This window comes from Cervus elaphus, chromosome 28 (genome assembly GCF_910594005.1).
Source record: "Cervus elaphus chromosome 28, mCerEla1.1, whole genome shotgun sequence".
In the NCBI taxonomy this organism is placed as follows: Eukaryota; Metazoa; Chordata; class Mammalia; order Artiodactyla; family Cervidae; genus Cervus; species Cervus elaphus.
In genome coordinates, this window is record NC_057842.1 from 36,672,389 (window position 1) to 36,685,585 (window position 13,197).

Below are 13,197 nucleotides of genomic sequence, written 5' to 3' on the forward strand. Positions count from 1 at the left end.
AACAGTTTGCTATTAATTTAGTTAAAAAAATAAAGAGAATTTTGCTCCTGCCGATCGTGGAATAATAGGGAGTAGATTTACCCTCTTGCTTACAAAACCATAAAAACATGTTTTCAGACAACAGGAGGCAGTGTAGTACTGGGGTCCTTACAAATAGCCCAGCGAACAATCTGGAGGTACTTCCAGATGCACTGCCAGGAAGAGAGGCGGGCGGGGTCTCACTGCTTCAGCCTCTGATTGCGAGCCACATTTATTTACGTAAGTCAAATTACCAATCCACCGGATTAAATTCGTAAAAATAAAGCGAACAGAACACCCGGACCGTAAGAAGCCTGCTAAACCATCCCAGAAGCCGCGAGTTCTCGCTTCACATTGAGATCTACAATCCTGACGTCATCCTCACGGAGTCGCTCGCGAGATTAGAGAGTGGGTGGCACGAGCGGCAAGTTTTCGTCGTGCGCGGCTTCTGAGAGGAAAACAGACATTGGCCTTCGTTTTATCGGGGTGCTGCCGACATGAGCGACCCAGACGGGGTCGAGAGGACCCCTCTCCTTGAAACCCACAGCCTCACCACACCCGACTGTGCCGCCGGAGCCCTGGACCCTCCCCCGTGCCTGGAAACAGAGGCGTCACAGGTGATGGCGGAGACGGGTGAGGGGTGTTTCGAGGCCGTCGCGCTCCCACCACCCCAGCTTCCAGAGGAGGAAGGCGCACCTCCAGCTGGTCCCCCAGATCCAGGCTGTGCCGGTACGTTCCAGATCCGAGACGGTGGGGATGGCGGTTACGTAGCGTCCGAAGCGAGGCTAGAGCCGGCTCCGCCTCCTAGGGAGGGCTTGGAAACGGCGTCTGTGTTCCTGGCAACGGACGACAGCCTGGGAAATGGCCGTCAGACTGGAGAGCCGCAGGGCTCGAGTCGGGAGAAGGCGCTAGAAACTTGTGCCGCGGAGAAGTTGGGGTCTGACTTGATGTCGGAGGCGAAGGCGGAGGAAGCGAAGACTGAAGAGGGCCCCGTCTTCTCAGTCGCAGTGGATGAGGAGGTGGTGGGGAAGGAAAGAGCGAAGGAGGAGGAGGGAGTGGAGCAGGGAATGGAGGTGGAGGAGAGGCCAGTCGGTGAAGAAATAGAAATAGTGGAGAACGGAGTGGTGGAGGAGGCGGGGCAGCGGCCCCTGCGTATGGATCTCCGCATGAACCCGCTGGAGGCCATCCAGCTAGAACTGGACACTGTGAACGCTCAGGCTGACCGGGCCTTTCAGCAACTAGAGCATAAATTCGGGCGGATGCGTCGACACTACCTGGAGCGGAGGAACTACATAATTCAGAATATCCCGGGCTTCTGGGTCACTGCCTTTCGGAACCACCCCCAGTTGTCTCCTATGATTAGAGGCCAAGATGCAGAGATGTTAAGATACATAACCAATTTGGAGGTGAAGGAGCTCAGACACCCGCGAACAGGATGCAAGTTCAAGTTCTTCTTTCGGAGAAACCCGTATTTTCGAAACAAGCTGATTGTCAAAGAATATGAGGTCAGAGCCTCTGGCCGAATAGTGTCTCTTTCCACTCCAATCATATGGCGTCGGGGCCATGAACCCCAGTCCTTCATTCGCAGGAATCAAGAAGTCGTGTGCAATTTCTTCACCTGGTTTTCAGACCACAGCCTTCCAGAGTCTGACAGAATTGCTGAAATTATCAAAGAGGACCTGTGGCCAAATCCACTGCAGTACTACCTGCTGCGTGAAGGAGTCCGTAGAGCCAGACGTCGCCCAATAAGGGAGCCCGTGGAGATCCCCAGGCCCTTTGGGTTCCAGTCTGGTTAAACTTTGTCACTGGAATGTTCCTGCACAAGTTCTCTTTTCGCCGCTTAATGGACCTGCGCTTGGGCAACAGATACGGATATGTCTTCTAACCGCCCCTGCCCCCATCCTTTTTTTCTCTGACATTTCTGGAGCCTTATTTTCCTCTGGACATAAAGTTCTCTCAGCTTCAAGATTGAGACAGTCATGGCCATGCTCCTTCACTTCCACATGGCCTTCGTGCTTTTCTGCATTAATATCACATGCTGCATTGCCCATGATTCATACCACTCCTAAGTAAGCTTGTTGATGTTGTAAATTTCATAATCTTTATCTGCACTACTTGGACCCTGTTTGTTCCCAGAGTCTCCGGTCTGACTCATACCTGGAAATATTTATCTAGGAGGCCATTCTACCCATCCTACTCTGCAGCACAGGCATATAGCCTGTGCATAACTGGGCATTAATGATATCAAGGGAGAACTGCAGTGGGCCACTTGGCCTGTATGATTTATGTGACTCCATTGCTTTTCTTGCGCCTCTGGTTACCTACTATTGCTGCCTGCTACTGGCTGTGCCCTTGACTGCTACCTACTGGATGGACATCTTCTAGAACTTTGTCAGCCCCACTCTGGTTTCTGGTAAACAATCTCCAGGTTTCCTGCCAGCACTCAGAAGACCCTTCCATTCTTCCCAAAAGACTTCTCTGTTCCTCATCCCTCGCCCCCTTCCCCTCCACTCCCATCATCCAGAACCCTGTTAACTGTCAAGCAAGTGGTTGAGGTGACAAGTTAGACTTCTTATGGCAGGTTGGCCTAAGGATGGTGTCCATTCAAAGTACCAGGCTTTCTCAGTCTCTAATGAATCACCCAAAAGCTGGGTACCTCTTTGTGCCTCCTTTTTTCATCCTGAGCGTAATTAAGTGCCAGGGTGGCAGTATACTTTCTCTGTTGTCTCTCTCTTGTCTTAAGTGGTAGCTCATAAGCGTGTGCACATCAGGTCTTTTAGTTTTAATTTGGCTCTCTTCATTATTTCAAGGAACAGGCTGTCTTGTCTAATAGATTGCCAGAGCTCTTATTTTTTCTGCTCTCTTCTGCATCCTCCACCCCCATTAGTAATATCTAGAGGATTTAAAGGTAGACAGATTTAGATGAGATGAAAAGTGCTATCTAGGCCATAATTGATGGAAGAGTTAAAGATATTGTTATGGGTGCCTAAAGCAGGAGAAACTGAGCGGAAGACCACAGATAGGCAAAAATGAGCCAGGTTAAAATTGGGCCTAAAATTAAGACTGAGAGTCTTCAAGGAGGTTCTTTGTCTGTTAGTGGTGATGGGAGGAGAGATTCTTTTCCCAGGATTAACGTGAGAATTGAAGGGGGTTAGAATGTTAAATACATTACCTAGAAAAGAGTTCTGTAAAAAAGGCAACTTAGTGCTTTCTCTTGTTTTCATTTGACTTAATTTATAAGGAGGGTTAGTACTGTGTGCTTTATTTCACTAGTATTTAGTAAAATCATGTTATTTTCCTTTGTTTCTGGTTACTGGGAAAATTGAGCTATACAGGCTTTATTTTGCTTTCAATTGAGAACATTTGGAAAAATAACATGTGCTATTTCCCTGTACGATATAGGCACTTAAATGAATATCTGTAGTGAATTTCAGCTTGTTTCTGTTAATAATTAAACTGTATCCTTAGAAATATAATTTGTGTAACTTGTTCTTGTCATATTCTTAATACTTTGGAAATTGTTGTCATGAAAAAGTAGCCTACTAAAAATATGTGGCTTAATTGTCTTAACTTGATAATTCGCCTCCTTAACAGCTTAGTAATTCATGTGTCTTTTCCTAAATAGCATAAATACTTAGGAAGTTGCTCTGTCAAATTGAAAGTGTACCATTGCTATATTTGTCTGTCTTTATATGCATGATGGTAAAATAAAAGCATGTTACTTGCTGGATTTCTTTTATTTCACCCTGTACATAAATGTGAATGAAGAAATTGTTCTAGGCAATGGCAGGTTATGAAATTACTAAAGTTCTTAAATGGATACAGTAGGCGTTCTCCAAAAAGTAAGAAGGGCTTCTCTGGTAACGCAGACAGCAAAGAGTCTTCTGCTATGAAAAAGACCCTGGTTCGATCCTTGGGTCAGGAAGATCCCTGGAGAAGGGAATGGCAATACACTCCAGTATTTTTTGCCCAGAGAATTCCATGTGCAGAGGAGCCTGGCAGGCGACAGTCCATAGGGTTGCAAAGAGTGGGACAGGACTGAGTGACTTAACACTTTCACTTTCAGAGATAAGAAAATGAGGATCACTACTGTATCTTCCAATGCAGGGAGGGTTGTTTTATTTAAAATGTTAACAATTTTAACTTCTTACTCATGACTTCATTTTTTTTCCATACAGCTTGTGTAGCATCATCCGCTTTTCACTTATCCCCAAGTCATTCAGGTTCTTTTTATTCACTTTTGCATTTAATAAGCAAACATGCAGAGAGTTCTTATCATGAGTTATATACTTTTATATCCTTATACTTTCTCAACTCTAGAAACTTGTTTGTTCTTTTCTTCAACCTCATTACCTTCTGTCTGTCAAATGCTTTAAGGCCTGTCACAGATAACTCTTTTGCCTTAACAGTTTTTCTATTCTAAATATTTCTTTATAAACTTGGTGTACTTTGTAGGGATGTATGTTCTAGAAAATAACATGTAATAATTCATTATAGTGAATTCTACACAGTGATACAGTAAAATAAAATACAGAGATATACTTTCACAAGTTTTTCACACCTTCCGTTTCTAATTTGAAAGCTTTGTGAAAATAGAGGTCCGGTGTCTTTTACTTATAATGTTTTGCCTATAGTTGTCACCAGATAAATACAAATATTTATTGAATGACAAAATGATAACTCAAATGGAAAAAAATAACAACTTAGTACCCAGAAAAGACTTTTAATGAGGTAATGGAAAGAAGAAAATAGTTTTCAAGGCATTTGTAAAACTGATGTCAACAAATTCGCAGAGCCTTTCTTAAATAAATTCCATGTTTAAATAGAAAAAGTCTAAACACTAACTTTTCACTTGCCATTTTAACAGGGCATTACTTAACTTTGGGTCAACTTGTGTGTGCTTTGGTTTTCTACATTTTAAGGTGACTGTCACACTGGAGATAGAAGAGGTTAGACTCCAGACATGTGTTGTCTTACAATAGTCACTTGTCATCAATGGCTGTTGAGCACTTGAAATGTGGTTAGTCCAAACTGGAATCTGCTGTAAGTATAAAATATATACTTGATTTCAAAGACAGTGTGGAAAAAAAGAATGTAAAATATCTCAATTTTTATATTGGTCGCATTGATATACTTTTGATAGGTTAAAATAAAATATATAATAATTTCCCCTACTTAAGACAGAGAGTGAGACATGACTTAGCAACTGAACAAGAATATTTTAAAAAATGGCTGACAGTGAATTTTATATAGAACAACATGGTTCTAGACTTCTTGATGAATATGTCAAAGCATGTATCAAATATTTACAGTGTCATTTTCTCCCCATGAAATTTTTTGTGACTTTCAGTTCAGTCACTCAGTCGTCTCCGACTCTGCAACCCCATGGACTGCAGCACACCAGTCTTCCCTGTCCATCGCCAACTCCCAGAGCTTGCTCAAACTGATGTCCGTCGAGTCAGTGATGCCATCTAAGCATTTCATCCTCTGTCGTCCCCTTCTCCTCCTGCCTTCAGTCTTTCCCAGCATCAGTGTCTTTTCCAGTGAGTCAGTTCTTTGCATCAGGTAGCCAAAGTATTGGAGTTTCAGCATCAGCATCGGTCCTTCCAATGAATATTCAGGAGTGATTTCCTTTAGGATTGACTAGTTTGATCTCCTTGCAGTCCAGTGGACTTTAAAGAGTCTTCTCCAACACCACAGTTCAACAGCATCAATTATTCGGTGCACATTTTTCTTTGGCACAATTCTTTGTGACTTTAGAGCAAAGTTTATCTAGCTAAAATTCAAGATGCGTAAAGTATAACTTGGGCTTCCCTGAAGGCTCAGCAGTAAAGAACCCACCTGCAATGTGCAGGAGACATGGGTTCAATCCTTGGGTCAGGAAAGTCCCCTGGAGAAGGAAATGGCAAGCCATTCCAGTATTCTTGCCTGGGAAATCCCATGGACAGAGAAGCCAGGCAGGCTTAAGTTCATAAGATTGCAAAAGAGTTGGACCTGACATAGTAAAAAACAACAAAATTACAGCTAGAAGCTGATGGGTAAGTGATAAAATGAACTGTCTTCAATCAGTTTGTTCTTGGATACCTAAGATACACTCAGCATTTTGTAAAATGTACTGTGTAAAACTGATTTGGGGTGTAAGGGAAGATGTCAAGTGCCGACAGTTATATTGGTTATTTAAAGTAGTGTATACGCCAGTCAGGATGGCTGCTATCCAAAAGTCTACAAGCAATAAGTGCTGGAGAGGGTGTGGAGAAAAGGGGACACTCTTACACTGTTGGTGGGAATGCAAACTAGTACAGCCACTATGGAAAACAGTGTGGAGATTTCTTAAAAAACTGGAAATAGAACTGCCATATGACCCAGCAATCCCACTTCTGGGCATACACACTGAGGAAACCAGATCTGAAAGAGACACATGCACCCCAATGTTCATCGCAGCACTGTTTATAATAGCCAGGACATGGAAGCAACCTAGATGTCTATCAGCAGATGAATGGATAAGGAAGCTGTGGTACATATACACCATGGAATATTACTCAGCCGTTAAAAAGAATTCATTTGAATGAGTTCTAATGAGATGGATGAAACTGGAGCCCATTATACAGAGTGAAGTAAGCCAGAAAGATAAAGAACATTACAGCATACTAACACATATATATGGAATTTAGAAAGATGGTAACGATAACCCTATATGCAAAACAGAAAGGGAGACACAGAAGTACAGAACAGACTTTTGAACTCTGTGGGAGAAGGTGAGGGTGGGATGTTTTGAAAGAACAGCATGTATATTATCTATGGTGAAACAGATCACCAGCCCAGGTGGGATGCATGAGACAAGTGCTCGGGCCTGGTGCACTGGGAGGACGCAGAGGAACCAGGTGGAGAGGGAGGTGGGAGGGGGGGTTGGGATGGGGAATACGTGTAACTCTATGGCTGATTCATATCAATGTATGACAAAACCCACTGAAATGTTGTGAAGTAATTAGCCTCCAACTAATAAAAAATAATAAATAAAGTAGTGTATAACAACATTTAGGACCTACAGCTTCCTATTTTTCTAGAATGAAATGTTCTGTATTTTTTGGTGTACAGATGTACATGAAGCTCAGAAAATAATTTCAGTCATTAATCACCATATTGTGCATCTCCAAATTTTAACAGTTGGCCATAACAGAAAAAGTAAATCCCCATGTAGTATGGACCAAATCAATTCAATGCTCACCATTAGAAGAAGCATATTTTATTTTTTTAATATTTATGATATATTTTTATGTTCTCTGTACCTTACTGTAAAGTGTATTTTGTTTTAGAAAATTAATGTTGTCTAAATTGTACTGAAAATTAGTTTGCAGCAATTCCTACTTATTTTGTTTTGGATATTAAGGATTATATGGGATAGTAAAGTAAAGGTTGTCCTTGCCCTTGGGGAACTGTCTCATTGAGGGGCTACCATTCTTTGGATGTTTCCTCTTCAGCAAATTCATATATTCAAACTAGTTACATGCTTAAGGAGACTCGGGCATAATGTGACCTAAAGGAGGTATCAGAGATGATCAGGACCATATTCCACTCAGGGCCATTTTCCTCTCCCTCAATGTTAATATATAATTGAGGTCCTAGACTGTACAGAAGTGACAGGTACAATATATTCTTTCATCAATATGGGAGGTGTTTTACTTGTGAACAGTTCTGTCTCCATGTTTGCTTGAAGTGAATTGTTTGAGCTCTGAAGAGTTTGAGCCATTGCCTCTGCCTTCAGAGAGTCTCAGAAACTTAAGGAGAATTTCTCTGGGGCTATATTAGAAATGCTGAATGTCTACTTGGCTCCACTTTTTAAGGATTTGCATTTAACATAATTTCCTTGAGAACAGGCCAGGAAGAAATGGTTCTGTTAACAGCAGAGTCACTTAGGTAAGTTCCTAATTTTTATAAACAAATGTTTTATTATTGACTTGATGAAACTGGAAAGACATGCTGGTTTTAAGTTGGAATTAACTGTTTTACAATCTACCACCTAGTACATTTGCCAAAATAACTACCTTTCCTGACCGTCAGTTTACTTGTCCACATGCAGGGATGATATTATCTTTATTATAAGCTAATTTTGTCCCAGCATGTATTTGAAGAATGGATTATATGGTTTCAGAGAGGATAATAACAAATATTTGGGAGCTTGCTGTGTTCCAAGCATTGTCCTAAAGATTCCAAGTATTAGTTAATAAAGGTTACATTGTGAAAATGCCAATGCCTGGCATATGATATGAATAAAAAAATATTAATTTCCATTTACCTGCCTCATTTAAATTTCTCATTTAATTCATATCCTGACAAGTAGTTATCTAGCTTAATATTTTTCAAACCCAACTGCTCATTATCAATAGCTGGGGAGCTTTGAAAAAAGTCCTGATGTTTAGGCCCTACTTCAAACCAATTAAATTAGATTTTAAGGTACAGATAGGATTTAGAATCATGGATAACCTTTCTTTGGACTCCTCAAATGAGGGAATACTCAACTTTTCTCCCAGTTTTGTTGAATTTACTCAGAATCCACTGCCTTACAACATCTAGCTGTTGCAAAGGGCCTGGCATATAGTTGCCTCTCAGCACATTTGCTCCATATTTTGACCCCAGCAGTCTTGCAGAATGGAATTAGCCTGATTCCATAAAAGAGTTCTAAGTACTTGAAGATCATCCTTATATGCTTCTCAAATCCCCACTAACCAACCTGGCTATCTGTCAGTTCCTTCCATTTTCTTTGTTATGTATGCTAATTATTTATTTTGCCAGTGCTCTTCCTAAAGTGTGATGCCTGGAACTGAATGAAATAATGTCCAAAAATAAAACAGGATGAGATTTTTTTCCCCTGCCTTTATTATGAATAGTATGTTTCTTTAAACGGATCCTTGGAGAGCATTAGCTTTTGAGGCAGCAATATTACCCTTTTACTAAATCCTTAAGTTTTGAAGTATTTGTGTGCTGCTGAGTTTGGCTCACCATCTTACCTTATTTTATTGAATTTTGTGCCCAACACTTTACATGTATCTATACTAAATTTCTTTCTGTTACTCTCCTAACCTGTTTGCCTTTGGAGGATTATTGCTAATGAGTAATTCTCCCTAATTTCATGTTTGCAAATCTAGTCTGTAGTGATGTTAGGTTCTCCCTCCCAGGACCTTGCCGTCAGAGTCACAGCATCTTTAAGACCTCATCTTTCCATCAACTATAAATCCATCTATTATCTAGTGTGTGTATAGTTTAACTTTGTTCTAGGGCATCAGCAAGCATACTTGGCACCTCTTAAGGAGTTAGGGAAAGATATCCCCTCCAGACAAGGATTAGGAAAGAGTGTCAGCTCTTCCCAGATACAGTCCATTATAGCAGATGTGTTTATCTTTCAAATTTCCTTGTCAAAAAAGAAAATGACTTCTTAGTGATCTTCATTTACCTGTTGATCAGTCTGCTTTTTTTTTGAAGGCAGTATTAGTATTTTAATATTACTACTTCAACATCTGTGTCTTTGAAATTTTTCAAAATAAAGTTGGAAAAATATTTAAAATGTCATACAGCTTATTTTAAATCAGTTGTCAAAATTAGAAAACAAATTTAAAACATGAAAGTGCACCAACTAAAAGCTTAATTTATAGACCTGATCAATTTCCATCAAAGTAATAAGAAGATCACATTTAAAAGATTGTTCTATAATTAGAGACTATAAGAAGTAGGAAGTACATATTATTGTGAAGACGTATTGCTGAAAGTGGGTTATTTCTTTCAGCTCTAGATAAGACCCACCATTGCCCCAAGCTGATCTTATATCTTGAAACTTAGGATTCAGGTTCTCCTTTACAAAGTTCTAGAAATATGGGTCTTAGGGCTTCAGAACTTATTTCTTGAGGCTGAGGCCCACTAATGAAGCAGATTGGCATTGCAGAATCAGACACAGCTACTGAAAGCATGATTTATACACCAAATCATGTCTATGTCTTTATATTCACATTGTATATAAGCAAATCATGGCTCAGAGAAGTCAGGTGACCTGTGCAAATTGAACACGCTAGTAAGTAGCACAATTGAGACACGAAGCCAGATCTGTCTGATTTCAATGTATGTGTGTTTACTCAGTGTATTAGGTTTGCTAGAGAAATAGAGGCAATAGGAAGAGACTAAATATGAGGAATTGGTTTGTGTGGTTATGGAGGCTGAGAAGTCTCATGCTGTGCCGTCTACAAGCGGGAGACCCAGGAAAGCTGGTAACAGTATAATTCCTAGCTGAGTCCCAAGGTCTGAGAACCAGGACAGCTGATGTTATGAATACCAGTCCAAGGGCAGAAGAAGACTGATGTCCTAGCTCAAGTACTTGGGCAGGAAGTAAAAGGGGCAAATTCTTCCTCTACCTTTTTGTTCTATTCATGCCTTCCTAGATTGGATAATGCCCACCTAACTTGGGGAGGGCAATCTACTTTCCTGAGTCCCCCGATATCAAATGCTAATTCCAGAGATACCCTCACAGATGCACCCAGAAATAATATTTAATCTGTCAAATTAACCCTGTCAAACTCACACAAAATTAACTATCATTACCAGTGTACAAAGGTATGAGGTCTCTCAGGTCAGGGACTTGGCTGTGATTTCACTTATAATTGGGAAAAGCAAGGCTTTTGGGGGAGGGGTGGTGCGTGGGGGCTAAATGTTGTCACAGGGAGTCATAACTAAGCTAGACTGAGAAAATTTTAATTTTGTAACTGAGAACCTAAGTATTAAAAAAGATTATTATTCAATTTTAATAAAATAGGGAACACTAAACATTGAAAACTCATGCTGTAGTTCTTTTAATGCATGGTTTATAAAATTGGCATAAATATATTCTTTGGAGCAGTTTAAACTTTAACACCAAAGACAAACTAGTCAGATTATTATTATTGTTATTTTGGTTTGTTATTTGATTTTTTAAAAAAAATAATGAGGTCAACTATTGTATCTAAAATTGTTCTATGAAATATTTTAAATGTAATAGATTTTTAAAAAAACTATTTCCTCCCTCTAGTGACCAGGAATGGAAATACCACATCTACAAGCATTAAAAAAAACTGATTCTCAATGTGCTTGTGTACCTCCCCCTAGAGGATGCTTGGGAAATTTGCCAGAGTTATTTTGGTTATTACAATGAATGTGGGTGTTACTGGAATTCATCAGGGGCTTTAAGAATGCTAGCTAGTATCCTGCAGTGTGTTGGCCGGTGCCTCATATAAATGAATAATCCATTGCTGAATATTCGTGTAAATGAAAAATTTATTATTTAAGCCTAGAACCTACCATAATCCTACATATGAAAACAAAAATTTTTGTATTCTTTATACACTGCATTTTTGAAAGCAACTTATTTCATTTACTCTAAAACATTGTTTGTAAGATACATCATTACCGAACACTAAGAGTGAAGAAAACTTCCAATTAAACTCTGATACACACATACACAAATAAATGTTGACACAAAGCATTTTAAGATTTAGAATTTTTATTTTATCAACAATCAACAGAGTGAAAAGGTAGCCTATGGAATGGGAGAAAGTATTTGCAAACCATGTGTCTGAAAAGAGGTTAATCTCCAAAAAATACAAGGAACTATTGATTCTATAGTTATAGCCATCCAACTACCTCATCATGTAATTTAATATAGGCATACCCAAGCACTTACAAATTAAAACAGATATTCTAAGACTGATTTTCTTTTGCTTGCCTTGATTTCCATAGCTCATGAAAGGCAGAACTGGAACACCTTCTTCACAACACCAATGACAAAAATAACACAAAAGAAATGTTATATCTAATGGGTTGATTTAAAGTATGGAGTCAAGACCAAAATTCTTGTTTCTCCCCTTAGTAGTTGGGCACTTTCCCAACAATAGCCACTACTTTGTGGATGTGGGTCAGGTAATAGAAAGATAGGGATGATTTAACATTAAACTTGAATGGCCATATAGTCTTATTTCTAAGAAATTTGTTTTCTCATTTTACATGTTGTGTAGAGTTGAATAATATAATGAATGAGTGTACATGTTCCCGAGTCAGTTTACCTGGATTCAGAGTTTGGCTCTATCACTGCTATATGACCTTGGATGTTGTTTTTGTTCAGTCACTAAGTCGGGTCTGACTCTTTGCGACACCATGGACTCCAGTACATCAGGCTCCCCTGTACTTCACTATCTCCTGGCGTTCGCTCAAACTCGTGTTCATTGAATCGGTGATGCTATCTAACCATCTCATCCTCTGCTACCCTCTTCTCCTTTTGCTTTCAATTTTTCCCAGCATCAGGGTCTTTTCCAGTGAGTCAGCTCTTTGCATCAGATGGCCAAAGTATTGGATCTTCAGCTTCAGCATAAGTTCTTTCAATGAATATTCAGGTATGATTTCCTTTAGGATTGACTGGTTTGATCTCTTTGCAGTTTAAGGGACTCTCAAGGGTCTTCTCCAACACCACAATTCAATCTTGAATAAACAACTCAATTTCTCTTTGCTTCAGTTCCTTCTGAGGTAAAGTCACTTAAATGGAGGTAATCATACTACCCTCACAGGGGTGTTGTTGGAATTAAATGAGATAACACATTTAACTGTTTAAGTGGTGTATAGAAGACACAAAATAAATATGAGCTATGATGAATATGTGAGGTTTCCCAGGTGGCTCAGCGGTAAAGAATCCACCTGCCAAGGCAGGAGATACGGGTTTGATCCCTGGGTCAGGAAGATACCCTGGAAAGGGGGATGGCAACCCACTCCAGTATTCTCGCCTGGAAAATTCCATGGACAGAGGGGCCTGGCGGGCTACAGTTCAGGAGGTCACAAAGAGTCAGATACGACTGAGCATGTGTGCATCTGCATGATGAATATACATAGGCAAACCTTGGAGGTGTATTGGGTTCAGTTCCAGACCACCACAATCAAGTGAGTATCTTAAGTCTTAAGAATTTTTTTTTTTTTGCTTCTCAGTAGATACAAAATTATGTTTGTACTGTAGTCTGTAGGTATGCAATAGCATTATATCAAAAAATAAATATACTTTAATTTAAAAATACTCTGATTTAAACAAATGCTAACCATCATCTGTGCCTTCAATGAGTTATAATTTTTTTTTTTTTGGCCAGTGAACTATTTTGCCTTAATAGCTGATGACTGATCAGG

General features: G+C 39.8%; 1 protein-coding gene across 1 annotated transcript; it reads left to right on the plus strand.

Annotated features, from left to right (window-relative positions):
* The first annotated feature begins 338 nt into the window (after nt 1–338).
* TSPYL1 (TSPY like 1) lies at nt 339–3,748 on the plus strand. Its single transcript, XM_043890189.1, has one exon. It carries the CDS (start codon nt 516–518, stop codon nt 1,812–1,814), a length of 1,299 nt encoding a protein of 432 aa, XP_043746124.1. The 5' UTR covers nt 339–515; the 3' UTR covers nt 1,815–3,748.
* The last annotated feature ends 9,449 nt before the right edge of the window (nt 3,749–13,197 follow it).

Coding starts and splice junctions, on each gene's coding strand:
- TSPYL1 (XM_043890189.1), top strand. CDS start 516: ATGAGCGACCCAGACGGGGTCGAGAGGACCCCTCTCCTTGAAACCCAC.